Here is a 24,603-nt window from a genome sequence, read left to right as displayed (position 1 = left end):
CACTTACAAGCAGTGACACCCTGGACAAGTCTCCTAATCCCAATTGCCTCCCCTGCCATGCAAAAATAAACAAGGAGTTGGGGGAAAGGCAAATAAAAAGATGATAAGAAAATTGAGGCTGTAGGTACAGGGCATTTATTCAAAGAGTTGAGCTGTGAAAGGAGGGTCGAATGAGTTTTGTTTGTTTTTTAGAGCAAGACAGAATTGACCTAAAAGACAAAGAGGGGCTGAAGTGTTATATAGCCTGAGAGTACTAGAGTGAGAAACAGAGTTCTCAGGAAGTAGGAGGAGGCTAGGCATCAGGTAAAAGCACTACCACTTCTGATGCTTGCTAGCTGAGTGATCCTGGGCAAGTCACTTAACTTCCTTAGACCTTAATTTGCTCATCTGTAAAATGGGGTCAGGTGGCATTGTGGCATAATAGAGAGCCAGCCAGGTAATCGGGAAGATCTGGGTTCCAGTCTCAGTTCTGACACATATTGTGTGTGAGATCCTGGATAATTTGCTTTCCTCCTCCGTGGCCCACTCTGAGGCTCTAAATTGCTGAGCAGGCACAAATCTGCACCTATATCAGCAGAGAGAGTTTCCTCACTAAGTGCTTAATGCTCTGGAAGTTGGGAAGAAATGCCCAAGAGACATGGACCAGTTGGAAAATGGTCCTGCAAAACCAAGATGAGATTTACTAGGGATACAAATAACACAGAAGGGAAAGAAAATCCTGGGGAAGGGTCATAGATCACACACTCACACACACACACACACACACACACACACACACAGATTATATAAGTCAAAATACATGCATCCACCTGCCTCAGCACCCACCCCTGGGTATGCAGGTCCTAATAACAAAAGACTAAGAGAGTGTGCAAACACATGCATTCCTACAGACACACTCTTCTCCAGCGAGATGTAATTATCCCCTGTCATCCCCACATACCCCATGCACACTGACTGTATACCCCACATAGATATGTAGGAGCTGAGTCTGCAGGAAGCCAAATACAAGGGGGACTGGATTTGGATCAGAGAAGCTGGGTTCAAATTCTGCCTTTACCATATATTATCCATGGGACCTTGTGCCTCAGACTTTATTGTCTTGGACCTCTGATTCCTCCTTTGTCAAAAAAGGGGGATGGACCAGATGACCTCTGAGGTCCCTTACAACTCTAAAGCTAGGATCCCACTATAAATGGAAACCATTCAGTCATTCATTCAGGTAAGAATTCAGGGTGGTTTTGTTTTTGTGGGGTTTTTCTAGACATGGACTGACATATGGAATACATGTACAGAGATACACACTGAGCAGTAATGACAGATTCTGTACACAGACACACCTGCACACAAGCCCAGGGAGTAACCCATTGACCACACCATGTTCAGGGACCAGGGCAAACACCTGTCTCATAGCTAATCCTGTTACACCAGACTGTGTCCACATGCAGCTGTTATGTTCCCAAAGGCATGATTTGACCTGAGCTGCCACTAAATCTATGTACTGATAAACTGTGTTATAATAATGTTGTACTACAAACACACACACACACACACACACACACACACACAAATACACACAGAAAATACAGGTTGGCATTTAAGAACAGATAAACACACACAGAGTATACAGACGCTGGTGATAATCATGATGAGAGCTGACATTTCTATAGTGCTTTAAGATTTTCAAAGTGGTTTACAAAAGCTACATTTTTAAATGCTTTTGAAACCTAGTTCCATTATCCTAATTGTAACTGAAGACCATAGGGCTAGAGCTGAAAGGGACTTCAGATATCACCTTATCCAAGCCTCTAATTTTACAGATTTGAAAACTGAGGCCCAAGGAGGTTAAGGGTTACACAAGTACTAAGAGGCAGAGCCGGGATTCAAATGCAGGTTTTCCAGCTCCAAATCCAAGTAAGTCCCTTTCCTTGCTTTGGTACTGGCTTAGATACATATCAGCTGAATACAGGCCCCCACAGAGAGAGCCATAATTCAATAACCACACATACAGACATACCCCCCCATACTCCCCAGACATACTCCATCTTAAGAAATATGTATTTGGGGGGCAGTTAGGTGCTGCAGTGGATAGAGCACCGGCCCTGAAGTCAGGAGGACCTGAGTTCAAATCCGGCCTCAGACCAAACACTTGACACTAGCTGTGTGACCTTGGGCAAGTCACTTAATCCCAATGGCCTAAAAAAGAAAAAAGAAATATGTATTTGTACAGAGATATGCAGGGAATCAGAGACATATACACAGCTGGGCCTTTAGGGGTTTGCCATAGTGGTAGTCAATTGGCCTGATTCAGCCTCAGTATCCTGCCTTGCTCCCCCTGTGAGTAACAATAGACATTTGAAAATGCAGATTAGGGACTATCACCCCAACCCTGGGGAGCCTGTTCCAGGTTATTGTCATGGAGCACAGCTGAGTTAGCTGGCTCAAAAAAGAGTTGAACCCATCTCCTTGACCATGCTAAAACTGGCATGGCCTCTCTCAGTCTTAGGCAGCACAGGTGGAGAGAGTACTGGCCTGAAATCAGGAAGACCTGAATTCAAATCCAGCCTGAGACATTTACTAGCTGTGTGACCCTGGGCAAGTCACTCAGCCTCAGGCGCTTCAACTATAAAATGGGGATAACGATAGCAGCCCCTGCCCAGGGTTGTTCTGAGGACCGAGTGAGATGATGCTTTAAGTCCCTTAGCAGAGTGCCTGGCACACAACAGGCACTTCACAATACTCTAGTTGTTTTGTCGTTGTTCCTTCCTCTCAGACAAGAAGTCACAAAACAGGTGCCAGCTTACGTTGGTGAAGCGTCTCCTCGCCAGGGAGCTCCTTAAGCTACTCAATTCACAAGACCAGGAAAAAAAAGTCCTAGAAGTCCCTTGCACGTGGTAGAGACTTTTAAAAATCTTTGTTTATTGTCTGTCATTGTTTGTTCTTTGCTCTCAAAGAGGACCAATGACATCAGGAAGGTGATGTCTTGACTTGCAAGTGAATTGGATTAAAGTGACTCAGGGCTGTGCAAGGTCATCAGCCTCACTCTCTCCTCCAGAGCCATCTGGGTGTCTGATTCACGGTAAATTGACTGGGACAGAGGAGTGGGATAATGGATAGCTAAAAGATCACAGTTTTCCCTGTCTTTCTTGCTAAAGGCAAGATCAATTAATTAGGGACTGGAGTAGGCCAGGCCAGTCACTCCCTGGATCCTCTCCCACATGACACCTGACAGGTGAGCCCTGAAGGCCATCCTTCCCCACCTCTACCCCCATCACTTGCCATTTCTCAACCTTCATCACTTTCTAGAAGCCTAAAGATGTCACTCTTCCTGCTAAGTGACAAAATAGATAGAAAGCTGGGGACTTGGGGTCAGGAAGGCCTGAGTTTAAATCTTGCCTCAGATACTAGCTGTGTGACCCTGGACAAGTTAATCTCTGCCTCAGTTTCCTCAGCTGTAAAATGGGGACAATAATAATACCTATCTTACAGGGTTGTTATGAGGGTCAAAGGAAATAGCATATGTAAAATATTTTGCAAAACATATAAATGCTAGCTATTATTATTATTATTGTTGTGGGAGGTGGGGTATCAATTGCTCTGTGGCCCCCCACTGAGAGGCCTTTGCAGAGGTAGACAAGAATCAATCAGTCCATCAATCAACAAGTATTGATTAGACACCTACTCTACTCCAGGCACTGTGGTAGGCACTGGAGATGCAAAGAAAAAAATGAAGCAATCCCTGTCCTCAAGCAGCTTACATTATACAAAGGAAAACAACTTATGGGTATGCAAATATGTACTGAATAAATATAAAATAAATGCAAAGTAATTTGGGGACCTTAGAGATCATCTAGTCCAAGCCCTTTGTTTTACAGACAAAGAAAAGGAAGCCCAGAGAGGCTAAGTCACTTCCCCAAGTCAAACATCAAGTTAGAAGGGCGCCAGGTGTTGCCAGGCCCAGATGCTGGGGGAGGCAGGGCAGTCCAAGGCTTGCTCGGTCAGCATTTCTCCGCTCTCCCAGCCTCAGTGGAATGCCCCCCTCCCAGGTCCCTCCTACTCCTCTGGGCTCAGCTCAGCTCAGCATGCGCTGGGCCCAAGGCAATTCTGGACTCCACCTTCTTGGCAGGCACCCCAGCTGCCTCCCTCCCCCCCAATCCTTTCTGGATACCTTCAAACGTGACTCAATCCACTCTCCTCTCCAGTTCTTACCTCCCAGTGTCTGCCTCGTTGCTGGGAGCTCACAGCAAGAGAGCAAGACAGAGAGACCCCCAGCTACAGCTCTCTGACGGGGCCATCCTGAGGATGCTTTAGACATAGAAACAGTGCCCACCGACTCACCTAAAGCCACTGCTAAAGCCAGATTGGAGCTGGGGAGCACCTATTACTGGAGCCACCGGTACGGCCCATCACCCCCTCCCCCCCACTCTTCCCACCCCATTGAAGAGTGAAGGGGCCTGCTCATGGGGGTGTACAGAAAACAATGAGACAGCCAGGTCTGCTGACATCTGGTGGAAGCCTCAGAAGAGATTAAGTCCCCTCTTATCCTCCTTGGGATTGTACATTTAAGAGCTGGAAAGGGCCTCATAGACTATCTAGTTCCACATTGCCCCCTGCCTTCCCCTTTCACAGATTAAGAAACTGAGTCCCAGAGAAAAGAATTAACTTGCCCAAGGTCACACAGGTAGTATGTGGTAGAGCTAGAGATTTGAATCCAGTTCCTCTGACTCCAAATTCAGTACCCACTGTGCCAGACCAACTGACTCCCTTGATTTATGGAGCTTTCAAACTCCAGGCTATGCTTACACCTTCTACCAATCTCTTTCACTCTTGTTTTTGTACCAACAAGCACCCAGGAGGAAAATAACACTAGAAGTAGAGCGACCTCCCTCCCCCTCTTTCCTTTCCCTCTCTCTTCGTTTTTCCCTCTCCCTTCTGACTGTATATGCACATATAGAGAGAGATACATATGTAAACACATGCCTACAGCTATAAGGTATTCTTCATTCTAAGTAAACCTGAGATGCAAAATTTTAAACTTGAATAATCAATCAATGGACTATTATTTACTAGCTATTTTTATAGAACTTGGAACCTAATATTTAGGGAATTTTCAGGGTACAGGTACAAATATACTGGGTTTTTTTTTTTTGCAACAGCTGTGTCCCTGAAAAGTTATAAGTGCATCTTCTTGAAAAAATATGTACCAAAGGAGGTGCTATTTAAAAGAATCCTAATGTATAGGGGCTGTAAAGTGATCTGTCACACACACACATCACACCCCTTAATAAGTTTTTGTGTTTCTTCAGGTTTCAAGAGGTCTATTTTGCTCACTGCCCAGCTGTGACCTTTGAGCTCCAGTCTAGTCAGCTTTGTTACCCTCTGGGCTAAAAGTGGGGGTAGCTGCATGGCTCAATGGATAGGGTGCTGGGCCTGGAGTCGGGAAGATTTATCTTCCTGAGTTCAAATCTGGCCTTGGACACTTACTAGCTGTGTGATCCTGGGCAAGTTGCTTAATCCTGTTTGCCTCAGTTTCCTCATTTGTCAAATGAGCTGGAGAAAGAAATGACAAACCACTCCAGTATGGGGGTCATGAAAAGTCAGACATAAATGAAAAACAACTGAAAAAAGGCTAAAAATGGAGAGCTTAACTTCAAGATCTGTAAGGAATCAAGGGATGCCCAGAAATGGAAGATGGTCATGCTGTCCAAAGGGATAGATTTGGGAGAGGGCTAGGGGGTTGATAGGAAATGAGAGCTAGAACAATACTGAAAGTACTTCAGAAGGGAAAAAAAATGAATTGCTAGGCAGAGTAGGAACAGGACATAGGTAAGCAAGCCAGGTGTCTGCCTAGAGTGAAACCAACAGAAAGCAATGATGAGGGAACACTTTTGAATAAACAGTATAGCACAGGGTGTCCCAAAAGTCTTAATGCAAGCTTAAAACTGCACTAAGCCTTTCGGGACAGCCTGTAAATAATGGCAGATCCAGACTGGTCCTGACTCTGACACTACCATAAGCAAATCAGCTCTTTGAGCCTTAGTTTCCTCATCTATACAAAGAGGAAAATAAAGCCTATAGACCCTTCCTACCAGTAATCTATGATCCTATCAGGTCTTTTCTTTTGAGTATCAAATGTGATCATCTAGATGTTGAAAATTTCAGGCTTTGAAGGGCCAACATATAAATTATGTATATGTATATAGATGTATGTATATGTATGTATCTATCCATCTATCAATCTATGCATATTATTCTGGAACTGTGACTTCATCCATGCCAGGGAGCTCCAGTGAGGGAATCCCTCTACTAAGGCAGTTTGCCACTTTCTCTGAAACTTATAGTTTTAGAGAGTTTCTTGGGGCACCAAGAGGTTAAATGACTGGCAAAGGGTCACAAATTTAATTCGTCAGAGGCAGGGCTTGAACCAAGGTCTTCCTGCTTCAGAGGTGGGCTCCCTATCTATGTCATTGTATTATATTATATTGTATTACATTATATTATATTATATTATATATTGTAGCATATTGTATTGTATTACATTACTTTCATAAATGTACATTTCTTAATGTCAGAAAAAAATCCCACGTTATTTTTTTTGGAGGTAATTGGGGTTAAGTGACTTGCCCAGGATCATACAGCTAGTAAATATCTGAGGCCATATTTGAACTCAGGTCCTCCTGACTTCAGGGCCAGAGCTCTATCCATTGTGCTACCTAGTTGCCCCTAAAAAAAGAAAAAACAAACAAAAAACTCACTTAAGCATGCCCACATAAGCATTTATTTTGTGCTAAGTCCAATTGGATGTGCTCATAGTACAAGGATCAAAGCTTTCAGAGGATAAAATCACACTTACTGTTTTAAGAGGTGAAACTGTTGATTTTTTTTTCATAGTGGGGGAAAGATATAGTTGTTGAAGCTGGAGTGGATACATAAAGGCCTTTCTAGTTTTGTTGCTAAGTGGGGACAAGCACAAAGAGACACACAGACAAGGAGAGACGTCACTCGATATTCTGCTCCTACACCGCTGAGTCAGGTGATACTGTCAAACTGAGGTATCCGAGGGTGCCTGAGGAATGGGCTGGGGGAGATTAAGGACAGAGTAGAGTGGTCTATACAGATCTGGGAAGCAAAAAGGGAGTGTATGAATTCTCACAGAAAAAAGGGGAAAAAGAGTTCAGGAAAGAGGAGGCTGGGTCAGAGTCACAGATCCCCAGAGACCTGTGGCTTGGAAGATTGCCTCACAGTCAAAGCATCCAGCACACTCATGCCAGACTAGTCTAAGGTACTTAGCTTGGCCCAAGTACTAAGCAGCAGTTATAGCCTTTTCGATTGGTCCTGGATGTGAGACACCTTCCCAGACCTCAAAGGGATTAAGTCAGGGTCTCTTATCGTGTGTCAACGACATGAACAATTTCCATGACTTCTGGGGTTACCAGTAAAAATTGCTACCGTGGTGACAGTTACCAGGGGGCTGCAAAGTGTAACCATAGAATTGTGTGTGTTTGTGAGTGTAATGTTCTAATATCTGAACTAATTCTTCTGCGAACCTTGTGATAATATACCTATTTTATAGATGGGGAAACTGAGGCTAAAAGAGGTTCAGTAACTTCCCTAACATCACATGGCTGGTAGGAACACAGCTGGTCTGCAGGTTCCCCCTCACTGATGGTCTTCAAAGGCTGGATAAGTACTTGTTAGGTGTGTTATAGTGGGGGATTTTTCTTTGACATGGGTCGAACCAGTTAGCTAACTTTGAAATTCTGGGATTCAAACCCAGGTCTTCTGACTCCAGTTCCCCCACCTCGAGTGATAGTAGATGGAGGATGAGCTTGTCTCCAGTTACACCAGAGGAGACATAAACAAGACACCTTACAGTGCGACAGAAACTATTCAGGTAAGGCCTTCAGAAGAACATCTGAGTTGTGAAGTCTGGGAAGCACAGGGCAAATTTATAGGATCATAGATCTATCTACTCAGGGGCGGGGAACCTGCGGCCTTGAGGCCACTTATGGCCCTCTAGGTCCTCAAGTGTGGCCCTTTGACTGAATCCAAACTTCACAGAACAAATCCCCTTAATACAAGGATTTTTTCTGTAAAACTTGGACTCAGTCAAAAGGCTGCACCTGAGGACCTAGAAGGCCACATCTGACCTCGAGGCCGCAGGTTCCCCACTCCTGCATTCTAGGTGCAGAAGAGAACTGTGGGGCCATCTAGTCTAACTCCCTCCTTTAAAACACAAAGAAACTGAGGTCTACAGAGGTTAGGGGACTTGTCCAAGGCCACACAGGTAGTAACAGAAGCAGGATAATTCATAGAGAATGTTTAGAAATCTCCAACCCTGATCATTTTTGAGGTTGGAATGGACACCTGCCTTTTTGAGGTCAGGTGCAGTGGTCCCACATCGACATGGACTAAATGCCTTATGGAGTCCCTCTCGTCTGCCAAACTCTGGTTTACAATCTGCTCCCTTTTCTCATTCTCCCCTAACTGGAGCTCCTCCATTACTCTTTCCCCCTGGACATTCTTTGCTTTAGAAGGTTGGCAGCTTTCTCCAATGAGGATGTGTTAAAACCTCCCTCTTAAAACCAATCTCTCTCAGCTCCTGGCTCTTTGCCATCGTCCTCCCCTGTCTTCTCACCCAAGCCCTTTCCCTTTTCTCACTCTGAGCTGTCACTTCCGCTCTCTATCTACCCCCTCCTTCTGTCGGTCTTTCCTTCCTTCCTGTTCTTTCGCCAGATGCAGAATCACAACACTGGACTAAGGATCACAAGACCATGATGCAGAATGCAAAGACTGGCTCGGCCACACTTGCTAGCTATCTAATCTTGGGCATCCACATAACTTCTCTGAGCAGCAATTTATTTATTTATTTTTTTATTTAGGGTACCAGACCTGTGACTTTGTCCACGTAGGGAAGTCCTGGTGAGGAGACTCTTTCTAGGTAGATCAGCACTTACTCGGTAACTTAGGGCACTGAGATTAAGAGACTCGCCCAGGGTCACACAGACAGTATACATCAGAGATGAGACTCGACTCCAGGTTGGTTCTAACCACTATGATATACTGTCACTGTAAAACTGGCTTAATTATGCCTGCTCTATTGACCTCTACGATTATTGTGAGCCTCAAATGAAATCATACACAAGCATATCTCACTTAATGTTATTAAATGATTTCTCTAAGACAGGATAATATGTGAAAAATTGTTAATGAGGGCAGTTAGTTGCATAGGAAGTGTCATAAATGGAACTAAATTACTATAGAGATTTGTGACATTGGAAAGGAGTTCAGTTATAATATATTAATGGCATTGTGAAATGATATTGGTTGGAGCAGCATTGGGTATGACTTTAAAAGAGGATGCTTTGTAACCTGTAAGGCACTGTCCAAACATAGAGTATCATGTTCTATATTGCTCACCTTTCTTCTCCTCTCTGTTTCTAAGCAACCTGAGCTCATCCTTTCTCAGCATCCCTAACCTGCTACAGACGCTTCTGGCCCTGCTGACCTTGCCCTTGCCAAAGCCTTCGGGGGAGCTCTCTAAAAGGAAGCACTCCATAGTCAGCCTTGACTTTACCACTGCCCTGAGAAAATGTGTGACTGTGGACAAGTCACTTTCACTTTTCCAGGCCTCACCTACAAATCGAAGGTTTGGACAGGATGACTTCCTGTTCTAAATCTATGATCCTGTGCTGCCAGTTTTAATCTATGATTGTGTGATTCTCTTCTCCCAGGAAATGAATGTGGAGGAGGGAGGCAAAGAACTCTGTCTAAATATGAGTCCAGAAAGAAATAGCTTTCCCACCCCCCACCCCCCACACACATAAGCCGTGTCATTCAATCAAGAGCAACACTGATACCCCAAACCGGGCATCATGCTCTTTTGTTCCAGACTGTTTTTGTCCTTTTCCTTCTTTGCTTCTCTACATTAACCACTGACTCGGACCTGTCACTTCTCATTTCCTCTTGGTCTTTTCCTGTCTCCAGCCTTTCCCACACCATTCATCCCAATTCTTCAGGCTCCCTCTGACACCTCTGCCTGAACTGTCACTTCAGACTCAACTTGATGGGAACAGATTACCAGGAGGGGAGTCTCCTCTGCTCAGATACATTCAGATCTCTGTGCACGTGCATTGGGCTTTCTTGCCAGTTGTCTGTGTGTGTGTCATATTTTGGTAACTGTGCTATCATGTCCTTGCACATTCTCTGTATCTTGTCTTTTCTGTGGATGTCTCCAATACTGCTGTCCAAGCCAATCTCGAGGCCACACTTCATGGAAGTGTGTGTGCCTCTAGAGGCAGGTGGAGGCAGGAACCAACAGGGGTGATGCTGGATCTTATGGATGCTCCACATGGACACAGGCTAGAGGCTAAGCAAGTCGGTGCATGCACATCTAGTGATGGGCTTGGAAGAGGGACAGAAAGAGGAGTCAAGAATTGTCCTAAGGAGGAGGATTCCTGTGTTGACTGTAGCCCCTGATTGCTTCTACTCAGGGGCATGGGACCTTCACCCCTAAGATCATGTCCTTCCCTATCTGATGGAGACAACCTTTCAATCTCTTTGAAAAACCACCCTACCACCTGTGCTACATTTATTTTACTATGTTTGTATAGTCACTTACAGTTTTTCAAAACACATCGGTTACCTCATTGCATCCTCACAGCAACAGCTATTCCTGTCCCCATTTTACAGATCAGAAACTGAGGCTAAGTGAAATTAAACAATTTTCTCAGTATCACATAGCTGGAGCCAACATTAGAAACCAAAGGTCCAGTGGTCTTTCCATTGCATCAGAACATGAGGGTTAAGCATGGCTTCTTCAGTTTGTCCCCCAGGATAGATTGCGGATTCTGTTGTTTAGTAAAGCTCACCAATCTTGCCAAAATCCAACTGCTTTTTCCCCTATATACCTTTAGGGAGACAGCCAAGCAGCTGGGGGAGCGCAGGAAGCAGGAAGGGTTGAGCAGCAGTGGTGTGGAATAGAGCAGGAAGCATCTATATAGGTACCCATCAAGCATCTGGTTAGTTTCCTTATGTATTTCTTCTATGCCCTCTCCTCCCTGCTCCAGTAAGCCATGTCACTCTGTGCACCCTTCTCTCCCTTCCCAAGGTTCTTCACTACCAAGAGGCTCCAAGACAGTTGGCCTGCAGCAGCTGCCTACCTTGCGGTCCTCGTCCCTCTCCAGGTTGGAGCTGCTGCTGTCCACGGTGGTGGTACCACTGGAGGGCATCATGGGCTATCTGAGAGGTAGGAGGCCGGCTGGGGAGGGGCGAGCTGGATTTGTTGGTTTTGGGTAATTTCTTTTTTAAAAGAAAATTTTAAACTTCAAAAAAACAAAAAAAAGCACACACATGCAAATCCACAAATCCCAGCGTCAAGCCCCCGGTAAGATGCGGTCCGTCTGTAGGATTGGGATCCAAGCGGCTCCACCTGCCAGAGGAGAGGCAGAGGGGTCAGCAGGGGATAGTGGGCTTCACCTGGATCCTAAATTATCTTGAAACCCTCATTTGTTGCCTCCAGATTCACTTCTGGATCCCAGGTTCCCATTCCTGGTCCTGACTTTTCCTAATACTCACATTTGTTTGCTCTCCTTCCAGCTCACTTTACACACATGACCTCATTTTACCCTTCTTCAGCCTCATCACCCGCCCCCATCCTCCAAGCCCAGGCAGGAAGTCCCCCTGACTTCCCTTCACAATGATTTTGGGGAAAATACTGACTATTCCACAAACATGGCTTTCCCTCCCACCTCCCCAACTCCAAGAAGCTTCCTGCCTTTCAGGCATGCCAGCGTTGCCCTGCCCACCTGCCACTCTGAGGCCATTGGCTCTGTTCCCTGGGGCCTGTTGCTGTGGGCACAACCCAGGCAGGCTGCTTCCAGAGCCTTCCAGCTGCTACACTTGCCTACTCTCCTCTCTCTCCTTCTGCTCTTTTCCTTTCCCCTCCCACACGGTGACAAATTCCACCCAAATCCAATTGCTATGGGGAATTCTTAAGATCCTTCTGCCCAGTTCCTTTCCCACTCCTCCCTTCCTTCCAGAGCCAGCTAAACCCCTTGATGGCTCTTTCTGACTTCTTTTCATCCTAGACCCCCATCCCAGCCCCTTCGCCTCTCCCTGTTCAGGCCCATGAACTCACACCTACCTACCTACCCACACATACCCTCCACTACCAACCCATCTGGCAGCCTGCCTCCTGCCCCTCTGGAGGAAGTGAGCCACAGTCACAGGATGTAACAAAGAGAATACTATTTCATATAACCCACTCCAGAGGAGACCAGTCAGCAGCCAGGATAGCCCCATGACAAGACCCAAAATCTGGGTCTCATTGTGAGCATCTAAATGTGCCCGATGAAGACTCAAGCACCTGGGCCAATTTCCAAATCTACTCCATCTGCTCAGAGTCCCTGGCACTGGGAAGGGACTGGGGAGACTGAGGCAGGAAGAGAGACTTATGTGGATGTCCAGTTACCACCCCCAAATAGGGAAAACTCTCCCCCAAACAATCCCAGTCTATCCAGACCCAATCCTTCTAGGCTAAGAAGTAAGACCTAGTCCACCAGCCATGAAGGAACAAGAATTGAAGCAAAATATTAATCTTCTTATTTCCCCGTTCCCAGCTTCCATTACAATACACCCATGTCATATGAGGACTTAGGTGGCTACCCCAGGCCTGTCTACCTTCTCCACCCCCTACACACACATATACATATGCATACTTATATGCACGTGCACACACACACACACACATACATACATAGGATTTTAGGGTCTTCCATTAGTGTTATGGAGTCATCCTAGTGGCTTGTGCCTGGGCAAAATAATAGCCTCCCGTTGTACATGGAGTAGGGAGAGGCAATACAACTACTTTGACTCGCTTTCCCTACCACATGGTGCACAGAACAGAAATGCAGCCTATTGTCATGGATTTGGGGTGAGAACACCTGGGGTTTAACCTGCCTCAGCCATCTAATAAATATGTGTGTGACTTTGAGCAAGGGCCTTAACCTCTCTGAGCCTCTGTTTCCTCACATGCAAAATGAAAGGTTGGACTAGACAGCCTCCGAGATCCCTTCTAATTCTGGTCCTATAATCCTAGGACCAGATGGCCCCAAAGGCCCCTCATAGTTCTAAGTTTATCATCCTCTCACTCCATCCCAACAGCTAAGAGAAGGGAGGAGGTGGGTGATAGTGGTAGGTTCTGGAGCTTTCACCTCTTTCTCCAGAGCCTTCTAATGAAGAGTGAAGGAGAAATTACTCAGATAGAAAGAAGGAAAGTGGAAGCTGCTGAGAGCCCTCGGGCAGGAAATGAAGTTAGCCCCAGTATACACCCACACTCCCTCCCCCACCAATCTCCCTGTTCCGTTTTCTCTCCTATTCTGCATCTCTCTCTGTCCTGTCTACCTCTTTTCTTGTGTTCCTTCTACCTAGAGTTACAAGGAAAACTCAAAGCAAGATCCCAGGCTCACTGTCTTTTATGAGGAACTTCCCAAGGTAGCTAAGTGTCCATCCTCACAGGACCCAGTCAGCCCTAGAGGAGGCATTTCACCCACTGGGAGCTGGGAAGATATTTCATGTTTTGGGGTCTATATGAAAAACAGAACAAAAGGATGAAGTGCCATATGGTTACAGTTTTCCAAAGGAGAGACAGGCACAGATGTGGGCAAGCCCAGAAGTAGAGGAATGGAGATCAAAGCCCTGAAGACAAAGATGAAAAGTTCAAATACGAAACAGAGTCCTCCTAACTGGTCATACTAACAGGAGGAGATCCCTTTTTCAGAAGCAGCCTGTACTGGTTGGAAAAAAGTAATAGAAACGGGGGCTTTTAGGCTAGGTATAGGGGTCCCTAACTCTTTAGAAGTGGTATGTTACTAAATCTTCATTGATTTTCAACACAGCTTCTTAAATCAACAATGCTCTCATCTTCCTTTCTCACTCATCCAAAAAGAATCATCTTGGATTGGGAACTTCCATATCTACTGAGAAGTCTACTTGAAGAGAACTAGAAACATGGGAAATGAGGAAGAAACTTCTCTTTTACCAAATAGATTGGGGGAAGGGGACCAGGGCAGATTTGATGGGAAAAAACCTGGAGCTATTTAGAATACCTGTAGGGTCAGAGATGGAAAAAGTCAACTCATAGCTCATCAAGACGCAATGTGATGTAGTAGATGAGAGTGTTAGACCTGGAGTCAGGAAGACTGAGGTCAGAATCCTGGTTCTGACACTTGTTAGCTGTGTGACCTTACGTGAATTACTTCATCTTTCTGAGGCTATTTCCTGATCTGTAAAAGGGAGATGATATTTGTAATATAATACAGCTGTCTTACAGAGTTGTTGTAAGGTTCCACTGAGATAATTTACATAAGTTGATTTGGTGATTCTAAGATTACTATCATTATTGATGAAGACGATGATGATGATGATGATGATGATTAGAAGAAGAAAAAAGAAAGGAGGAGGAGGAAGAAAGAAGAAGAAGAAGAAGAAGAAAAGAAGAAGAAGAAGAAGAAGAAGAAGAAGAAGAAGAAGAAGAAGAAGAAGAAGAAGAAGAAGCCCTTCTATAATCTCCCCTGACAAGCTGTAATCTAGCTTCTGCTTGAAGACCTAAGGTGGTCCTCCTCAGGCCCCGAACTAGCATTCTAAATGGCTAGCCCTCTAGAGCTCCACACCCTAGAGGCTTCAAGGCTACTCATTCCCTCTCCTGGGCCCCATAGAGCTTATTCTATGGAATGTCCTTGTCCCAGGCCCTTCTACCTCTGTCTCAAGGAGGCAGGCTCCATTCCCCAAAGGACATTCAATAGAAGCTTCTCTTCCTCTTCATCTCCACCTTTCTGTGTCCTTCTCCCTCTTACCTCCTTCCCAGCCAAGCCTGATCCAGAAAAAAGATAGGCCAGCATAAATTGTCTCTTAGTAAAGGAAAATGTCTGCAGAAAGAGACCTGGCTTTGGAGTCAGAGGTCTTTGAGCTTCATATTCCTTATCTGTATGGCACTTACTATCTGTGTGACCTTGGGCAAATTAGTTTACCTCTCTGGGGCTCAGTTTCCTAAAATGAAAAATGGGCAGGTTGAACCATGATTCTCCTTCCATGCATAAGAAATGAGAGATGGTGGGGGAGGATGGAGGACAGTAAATTATTCTAAAGTAGAAGTATTGGACATGGCAGTGAAATGAAGGAGTAAGGAAGAAGCTGTGAGGGCCAAGAGAACTCAAAGGAAACTATGAGAGGTGTGAAGGCACTCATCCTCCTCTCTCTCCCCCTTTTTACTCTCCTGCACCATCAAGCCTCAGGCTTTGGCTTGGCTCTCTCCTTTCCAATTTCTGGCAGCAGCAGCTGAAGACACCGGCTGCAAATCCTCATGGCCTTGGTTTAAAATGCTTATATCTTTTGTAAATAGAACTAACAGTGTGACTGTTACTCTAAAGCACCTCTCCTGTACCTTGGATACAGGTCATTTAACTATCATTGGCCTAAAAGAAACCGTGTCCTTCCATCATTGTCATCCTCATCTCCTTTCTTCATGTCCTTTCATGAAGGTACCAAAGGTTTCACCTTCATCTTTGTTAGAGCTGGAGAATTTCTGACTCTCATTTCTGCCTCCTAGAACCTTTCTCTCCTTTTAAGGTTCATCTCAAAGTCTACTTCCTTTAAGGCTTTCCCTATCCTACCCCACTCCCTGCCCATATCACTGAGTATTTATTCTGTATATTCTGTATGTATTTAGTTGTGAACATGTTTATATCCCACCCCCATTCCCACAGTAGAATGTAAGCTCCTGGAGGACAGAGACTATTTAGGTTTTGTATCCTAGTATATAGTAGGTGCTTAAATAACGTTTGCTGATCAATTGATCATCAACATCTTTATTAACTGGAGCACCACCATGACTCAAGCCACCAGTCCCATCAACACCAGTGCTCCTTTCCTTGCCAACAAGTCTTTGCTACCGGTCACCATTCACCACAAAATGAGTCCTACCATCACTACTAACATTGGCACCAATGCCAAAGAAACCCATAGAAACATAAATGCCCCCATTATTCAAGAATACTACTGGCAAAATCCTTAATATCAGAACAGAGTTGCCCAATACCATAATCACCATCATAGTTCCAACTCAAGCAGTACCCTTGGCAAATCTCTTCACATTTCCTGGCCCTTCATTTCTTTCTATAAAAGGATAAGGTTGGACTAAATGATTTCTAACTCTCCTTCCAGCTTAAAATCTATGATCCTATCATGATAGGGGCTGCTAGGTGGTTCAGTGGATAGAGTGCCGGACCTAGAACCAGGAAGACCCAAGTTCAAATCCAGTCTCACTTACTAGCTGTGTGACACTGGGCAAGTCACTTAACTCTGCCTCAGTTTCCTCATCTGTAAAATGAGCTGGAGAAGGAAATGGCAAACTACTGCAGTATCCTTGCCAAGAAAACCCCAAATGGGGCCAAAGAGTCCAACACAACAGAAACAATGGAACAACAGCAACCATGACAAAACTCCCTAATGTCTGCCTCTTAGAACCCTTACTTTCCTTCAAAGCTTCTCTTACATGAGATCCTTCGTGATTCTCTCTAGGCACTGGTGCTCTCTCCACAATGAAAACCATTCTTACTTATTTTGCATGTATTTTGCTTTTACTTATATTATGTTTTTGTCATCCAATAAAATAAGCTGCTGGAAGGTAGGGTTCATTTTGTTTTTTCATTGCATCCCCAGTGCCTGGCACAGTGGCTGAAATAGGGTAGGCACTTTATAAATGCTCGTTGATTGACTGATACTCTGATCATTGTTAATAGCCTCAATACATCAATAACACTAGCAACAGCCAGTTACAACTTCCCAGGTGCCACTGTAGTTAGCAACTAGCAATACTATGGGCTCTAACTATATCATTGGTGCCAACCATCCTAACTACATAATACTATCCACCTTCCTCGGTCTTAGACTGCTCCATCTTAGAGTAATGAAACTTATAACCCCATTCTGACCACCACGCGATCATTACCAAAACAGCCCCAAATTTATATTAGCTAGTCAAATTCGCCTTCCCTATCTTCACCATCAAATTCAACACCAGTCCTCCAGACATAAAAACAAACTTCATTGTTGACAAAACTGGGAATTATATCCTTCTCCCCCTCCCCAAGATTACACCCTCATCTTTATTAGGGCTGTAGAAAGTTTGCCTCATTCATGTCAATAGCCTTAACTTGACCATAATTATCAATATCTCTAATAACATTATTCACATCCAAAACAATGCTTTCCCATGCCTATTCCATCCCTCTTTTCAAACCCCATCTACCCTTCCATACTCATCCAAAGTCCCAACTATTTCATGAAAATCTTGCCCTTCTCAGAATTCCTAAATTGCATATAGTCTGTATCACATAGGTTGTTACTTAATTTCCATGCACTAACCTTTAAAAGCTCATTGAGAGCAGGAATCATGTCTAATATTTTGCTTTTATTCATCATAGAAGTGTTTACAAAGCACTTGTTGAGCACTTCTAAAGCAGTTTGGGCACTGATCAATGACAAAAACAAGGTTTTCAAATAGTCCTGCCTTTCTGGCTAGAGATGCTCTGCCTACATAGGGAGGGCTAAGTGTTTAGCTCTTAACAATAAAATAAGGGTGTCCTCTTCAACTGATTGGTTAATACCACCAAACTGATCCCATGTCCTAGTCAATTTCCAGTGTACCATGCAATTCATTGTGTTAAGAAAAGAAAAACTAATAATCATCCAGTAAAGATCCAACTCCAGCATCCATGGAGTTGATTTTCTTTCTCCTATTCTCTGAAGAGAACAGGTCTCTTTAGACCAGGGGTTCTTAACCTGGAGTCCATGTACCCCTAAAGGATAACAGATAGATTTCAAGGTACCCATGAACTTGAAAAGGAAAAAAAAATTACTAAATTTGCTAAAATGTAATTGCTTTCCTTTTGCATTTTATTTTAGGCATTTAAAAATATTATTCTGAGAAGGGGCCTCTGAGATTCACCAGATTGCCAAAGTAGTCCATGGCATACAGAAAAGATTTAGACTAAGTTTTCTTGGGCTACTTAGACCCAAACTGTTCAGGGATAGACCAAAATACCTATAGAGTATTATAACAAATGCCAATAGAGTACTGTAGGTGGGGCTTTAGATGAGTATTGAAAGGTGGATGGAGTTTGAAAAGAGGGGTTGATTTATATATGTGATATGTGAATAGAAGTGGTGGGGCACTGTAGTTTTGGATGTGAATGATCTGATTAGGGCTATTGATAGTTATGGTCAAGTTAAAGCTATTGACATGAAAAAAGAAAACATTCTATAGCCCTAACAAAGATGCAGGTGAAATCTTTTTTTGGGGGGGTGGGGATACAGTTCCTAATTTTGCCAATAATGAAGTTTGTTTTTATGCTTTTTAGTATCACTAAAGTCTGTAGCGTCCCTCTCTCGATATTCCCAGTTCCACTAAGGCTTTCTGGCAATATTCCAGCTGTGGACACACCATGGTCTCTCCCCCTAATTACCCCTCCCCACACACACCCACAACAGGACAGGTTTTCTGTTTCCTTTCCCAGCAGTACAAGGGGCCATTGTCTTCAGGGCACAGCCCACAATGGCTCCTGGGTTGATCCCTTTCCCTGATCATAACTAACAACTCAGAGATCACAGCATCTTAGATCTTGAGCTGGAAAGGACTGCAGAAGCCTCCTAGTTCAATCCCTTCATTTTATAGATGAGGTAACTGACCCAGATAAAACAGCTAACCCTGCCACTCTGTTGTCAATTGCCAAGTTAGTGATCACAGGCTTCTAATTTCATGATAAGGTTCAGGAAGGGGGCCCAGAATAAACTCCAGAGGGTGAGACTTTTAACAAATTCCCCGAGGGTGACACTGGGCCAGAGATAATAGCCTTCAGCTAAACTTCTTCCTTGACCTCAGGGGATGTTAAAATAAGTTGTCTCAGCTTGTAGCTAACCTTTTTTGATGTCATGGACCCTTTGGCAGTCTGGAAAGCCTATGGACCCCAGAAGAATGTTTTTAAAGGAATAAAATAAAATACAAAAGATTACAAAGGCAACTAATTATATTGAAATACAGTTAATAAAATATTAAAAACACACACACAAGTTACGGGCCTCACATTAAGAACCCCTGGACTATAGAAGGGGGAAGAAGCCCTAAGCACCAAGAAAGTACTCAAGAAAGCTAAGGGAGATCAATAAATGTGGCCCTGAGAAGACAGGATAAATCTGCTTGCCAGGTTCTCCCCTCCTCCATAGATAGTCAGGGTTATGCTCTGCAACATAGAGCTGCTTTATATGGACTGAAAACTAGCCATGGAGTCAGTAAACTTGAGTTCAAATCCCAGATCTGACATCTACTTCCTGTGTGATCATGGGCAAGTCACTTCCCCTGGACCTCAGCCTCCTCATTTGTAAAACAGGGATAACACTTACTGTTGTTCAGTCTTTTTTTTGTTTTTGTCATGTCCAGCTCTTTGTGACCCCACTGAGGGTTTTCTTAGCAGAGCTAAGAGTGGTTTGCCATTTCCTTCTCCAGCTCATTTGACAGGTAAGGAAACTGAGGCAAACAGGGTTAATGACTTGCCCAGCGTGACACAGCTAGTAAGCGTCTGAGGCCAGATTTGAACTCAGGAAGATGAGTCTTTCTGACTTCAGGCCCAGGGCTCTACCCACTGTGCCACCATAGGGGCAGGGGTGGGAAACCTGCGGCCTCGAGGCCACATGTGGCCTTCTAGGTCCTTGGGTGTGGCCTTTTGACCTAGTCCTAGTTTTACAAACAAATCCTTTTATTAAGGGAATTTGTTCTGTGAAGTTCGGATTCAGTCAAAGACCTAGAGGTTGCAGGTCCCTCCCCACTGCTGGGTCTTTCTGGCTTTAAGGCCAGATCTTTGTTTATGACCACACAACTTACGAGGGCTGTCATAGCTGGGATGGTGGGTAAGGCTTGGTAAGTCTTAATGCACTGCATATTATTATTCTCAGGAGTGAGACTAATAAACATGTTTATCCCCCTAGAATCTTACTGGAGGATAATACAGTGGAAAGAGCATTGGATTTGGAGTTAGAGGACCAGGGCTCTAATCTCAGCAAGTCATTTTATCTCCATGGGCCTTAATTTCCTCATCTGTAAAACAAAGGAGTCAACTATATCAAATTGCTTACCATCCCAGGGAGAGGGAGGTGAGGGAGGAAGGAAATTTGTAACTTAAATTTGGAATTTAAAAAATTGAATTTAAAAAATTGTCTTTACATGTAGTTGGGGGAGATTTTTTTTTTAAAGAAAGGGGTTGAATTAGAGCTTTTAGCTCTAAGTCTATCCTCTGATAGAATTCAGTCTTTAGGAGACAAGGTAGACAGACAAGAACGGCCTGGGATAAGAAGGCATGAATGAGTTGCAATCTGCATTGTGGGAGGGGATGTCCACCTCAGTGAGATCCTGGATTCATCAAAGTAGAGAAGCTTTCTCTGACTAGAGCCTTCTGACTAACCATCCTTCTTCCCTCTAGGGCTGCATGTCCTTGTCACAACCTCTCCCAGCCCCTAGCGTTCATCAACCTCTCTACCAGTGTGGCCTTGTCCTGACCTCTACCATCACACCTCACAGTGAAAAACTGCTAAAGAGGGGCCCAAAGTCACCTGAGCTACGGTTTCTCCTCCTCCTCCTCACTGGGCTGCTGCCAGTAAGGCTCCCTAATCTAACCTGCTCCAAAATCATTCTCTCACCAGGGCTCATAAGCTACTGGCATCACCCTTCCCAGAATCACCACAGTTTGCCCACAAACAGCTTTGTCAAACAAACAAAAATGTGGCAGCCATTTTTTTGGAGCCAGGAATTAATAGGAATCCCTCTTCTATTATCAAAGGCCAACACAACACCACTCATCAAAGACCTCCTAGGACTAAAGAACAGATATTCTCATGGAGTTGAAGTTATCAGGGAACATGAAGGGCCCATCAAAGCCCCAGCTGAGTGGAACTTCTTTAACATCAGCCTTAGGGTATGGGAGGAACCTTTCTTGATGGACCATAGTTATGACCATAGGATCACAGAAGCAGAGTGGGAAGGGAAGTTAGTGGTAATCTTGTCCAATCTCGCTTCCCATTTTACAGATAAAGACTTGCCCAACGTCACACAACTAGCCAAGAGTAAAGATAGGAATCTAGGTCTTTTGACTCTAAATTCAGGGCCCTATCTACTGAACTACCCTGACCCTCAAGTCTGGCTTCTACTGAATATTTCAGGGTATATGGTCTGCAATATCTGTAGCTATGCAATAATGAAGACTTTCAGTGCTATTCAGTTGGGTGACCATCAATATGTCACTTCCCCTCATTGGACCTCAGTTTTCTTATCTATACATTAAGGTCATTTTTAGTTCTGTGACTATATTTCTAGAAGAGCCTGATACTAGAGTTTTCCTCAGGGACACCCACCCCACCCACCTAAGGTGCCTCTCCTCTGTGTCTTGGTGATGACTTCTGTGCTCTTGGCTGACTTCAAGGTCCTCCTACCTGACTGCCATGTCACCGATCAACTGGAGTTAAAGAATCATAAAAGATTAGGGCAAAAAGGTGGGAGGTCACATAGTAAGTTGGTAGCAAAGCTAAGATTAAACACAGGATACTTTGCTCCCAGTCCTATGCTTTACCCCTCTCTCCAACCCCCTTTCCAGAACCAGAGTGAGGGTGACGATGGTCCCAATAGTGTTCCATAAATGTGATCATGTATGTAAAGTAATCTTCAAAGCACCATATACAAATGTCAATTTATAGGATTTTAATCATGTAATTATTATTATAATTCTTCACAGGAGCCGTAGTGTGGTCTATAGTAAGCCCTCCCAGCCAACTCCTGAGACAGAGGAGACCATAGAGGAGTTCTTGGCCCCGGCTGCCTCTAGTGCTCTTTGCTAGGGTGTAGGCTAAGCATCACACTTCACCCTGTATCTTCCCCTCACCCCTTACCCTAGACCCCTCCACCAAACAAGTAGGGCCCCAGAGACCGTCCTTTCATGGTGAATCTGCCTTGCTGGTCTTGAGCAGAGAGATTACATTCTTGAGAGCCTAGAGATAAGAGTCAAAGTGGTGTAGGGGAAAGATTTCGATTTAGAATTAGAGGTCCTCTGTTCAAAGCTCTGCCCTGTCTCATTCCAGGACCCCTCAGGTGTGAGAGAGGGGTGTAGGAGAGGCCTAAGGCTGTTAGGAGGATATGAAATGAGCATGAGAAACTTTAGCTTTGGGCCAGGGGCCATGGTTTGAGGAAATGGGGAATGAAGGACAATGGAGTTGTTAGGGAATCATTTAACATAAAAAAAACCCCCAAAACCATCAGGGCTTTGAGCTGAGATATCTCTTCTTTAGAGATCATCTAATTCAAACTCTTCATTTTAAAGGTGAGACAGAGGCCCGGAGAATCTAAGTGACTTTCCCAAAATCACACAGCAAGTAAATAGCACAGGAAGGACTAGAACCCAGGTCTTCTGATGCCTGATCCACTGTTTAATTTCCTACATTTCTTACGAATGCCAGTATGTGTATGTATGAGAATTAAATGGTACATGGTAACAAGCAATGCTGTCAGGTCAGATGCTGAGTATAGACACTGGAGAACTAACAAAGTGAGAAAAGAAAAATTGTAAAATCTTGGCTTTGACTATGAAACAATATTACTAATCATTGTCACTGATGTGAAATGCTCACTATTTGTGCCTAATTATCAGGGAACAAAGTAGCAGTTATGTATATCATTCAATACATATAGGATTAGCTGTCTTGTTTTATTAGATTAGGACAGCAAATTTTGTTCATGTGCACTCAATCTTTATAGTTCACTGCTCACGTAGTATGGCTATTGTATAACTTTTTTTTTTTGTCTAGGCAATGGGGTTAAGTGACTTGCCCAGGGTCACACACCTAGTAAGTGTTATGTGTCTGAGGCCAAATTTGAACTCATGTCCTCCTGAATCCAGGGCCAGTGCTCCTCTATCCACTGCGCCACCTAGCTGTCCCTGCACAACTTTTAAAAAATCAGGGAGCAGTGTTCTCCCTTCAGCAAGAGAACTTCCATTTCAGAGCCAATGTCTTGCTGCCAAGAATGACACCCTCTACCACCACTACCACTACGATGACAACCCCCAGAGAAGGAAAGATCACACCATGGGTTCAAAAACAGAAAAACTTAAGTCACGTGCATATTGCACAAAATGTCCACAGCATCTCCTTGCACATGGGTGTACTTAATAAATTTCTCTGGATGGTACATCTTGTTAGTGCAAACTCTCCCCCTTCACTTCCCTGCATTCTAGTATCCTAGCTCTGCTGAAGAGGGCACAGAAGCAAGTGTGTGTGTATGACCTCAAAGGCAGAAAAGGTACTAAATTTAGAATCAGTGGACCTGAGTTCAAATCCAGCATTTGCTCGTTTACTACCTGTTCTAACTTGGGCAAGTCACTTACCTCCTTAAGCCTGTTTCCTTATCTGTCAAATGAAAGAATTAGACTGGAATACCTTAAAGGTACCTCCAGTTTTATATCTGTGGTCCTATGGTTCATCTGGTCCAACTTGTACCGACCAAGAATCTCCTCTTCCTAAATTCCCTGTTGATTGTTACCACCATCAACAAGCAGCAAGAATTTATCTGTTGCTTCCTGTGTGCCAGGAGCAATAGCTGGGTAGTACAATAGAGTACCAAGCCTGGGGTCAGGAAGACTCATCTTCCTGAGTTCAAATCTGGTCTCAGACACTTGTGCGATCTTGGGCAAGTCACTTAACCCTGTTTGCCTCAGTTTCCTCATCTGTAAAATGAGCTGGTGAAGGAAATGCTAAACCACTCTGGTACCTTGGCCAAGAAAACCCTAAATGGGGTCATGGGAGTCAGACATGACTGAAAAAAAACTGAGCAATATGCCAGGAACTGAGCTAGGTGCTGAGGATAACAAAAACTAAAACAAAAGCTTACTAACATAATCCACAACATCCTTCAAGTCCCCCAAGTTCATAGCCTCAAAATCATTTGCAGCTCTTCATCCTCCCTCATCAAGTTTCCCCACCACAAATAATCAATCACTTGTGCAGTCTTGCCCATTCTACCACCATCTCTCACATCTGTCCCCCTCTCCATTCACACAACCACAATGCTAGTTCAGGCTCTGCTCACCTCTTACCTGGACAACAGCAATAGCCTCCTAACTGGTTTCACCCCTCAATCTTTCCACTTTCCAATTCATCCTCCGGACAGCTGCCAAAGCACAGAACTGACCTCACTGCCCTGCTCAAGAAGCTCTGGTGATTATCACTTCTAGGATAAAACACAAACTTCTCTGTTTGACATTCAAAAAGCCCTTCCATAGTCTGACTTAAGCTCTCTTTCCAGGCTTTTTATACATTATACCCCTGCGTGCACTCTATAGCCAGACTAGCTTTCTTGCTGTTTGCTCATATGCTACATTCTATCTCCTATCTCAGGGCCTTTTCTCATTCCTGGAATGTTCTCCCTCCTTATCCCAGTCTCTTAGAATCCCTAGGTTCCTTCTAGGCTCATCTACATGAAGTCTTTCTTGCTGTTGCTTTGAACCATGATCT

At 44.2% G+C, this 24,603-nt stretch overlaps 1 protein-coding gene across 1 annotated transcript in view; it reads right to left on the bottom strand.

The window, feature by feature from the left end:
* The window catches only part of DNMT3A (DNA methyltransferase 3 alpha), a 154,503-nt gene that overhangs the window by 111,652 nt on the left and 18,248 nt on the right, over positions 1-24,603 (bottom strand). Inside the window, exon 2 of the mRNA XM_020983946.2 lies at positions 11,160-11,428. Coding sequence (XP_020839605.1) covers positions 11,160-11,231 — 72 coding nt within the window. The 5' untranslated portion in view covers positions 11,232-11,428. The remainder of the gene's footprint in view (positions 1-11,159; positions 11,429-24,603) is intronic.

The sequence above is a fragment of the Phascolarctos cinereus genome, unplaced genomic scaffold (genome assembly GCF_003287225.1).
Source record: "Phascolarctos cinereus isolate Bilbo 61053 unplaced genomic scaffold, phaCin_HiC Scaffold_2;HRSCAF=192, whole genome shotgun sequence".
Lineage (NCBI taxonomy): Eukaryota > Metazoa > Chordata > Mammalia > Diprotodontia > Phascolarctidae > Phascolarctos > Phascolarctos cinereus.
Note: the sequence above shows the minus strand (reverse complement) of the source record. Positions and strands in the feature narration are given on the sequence as shown.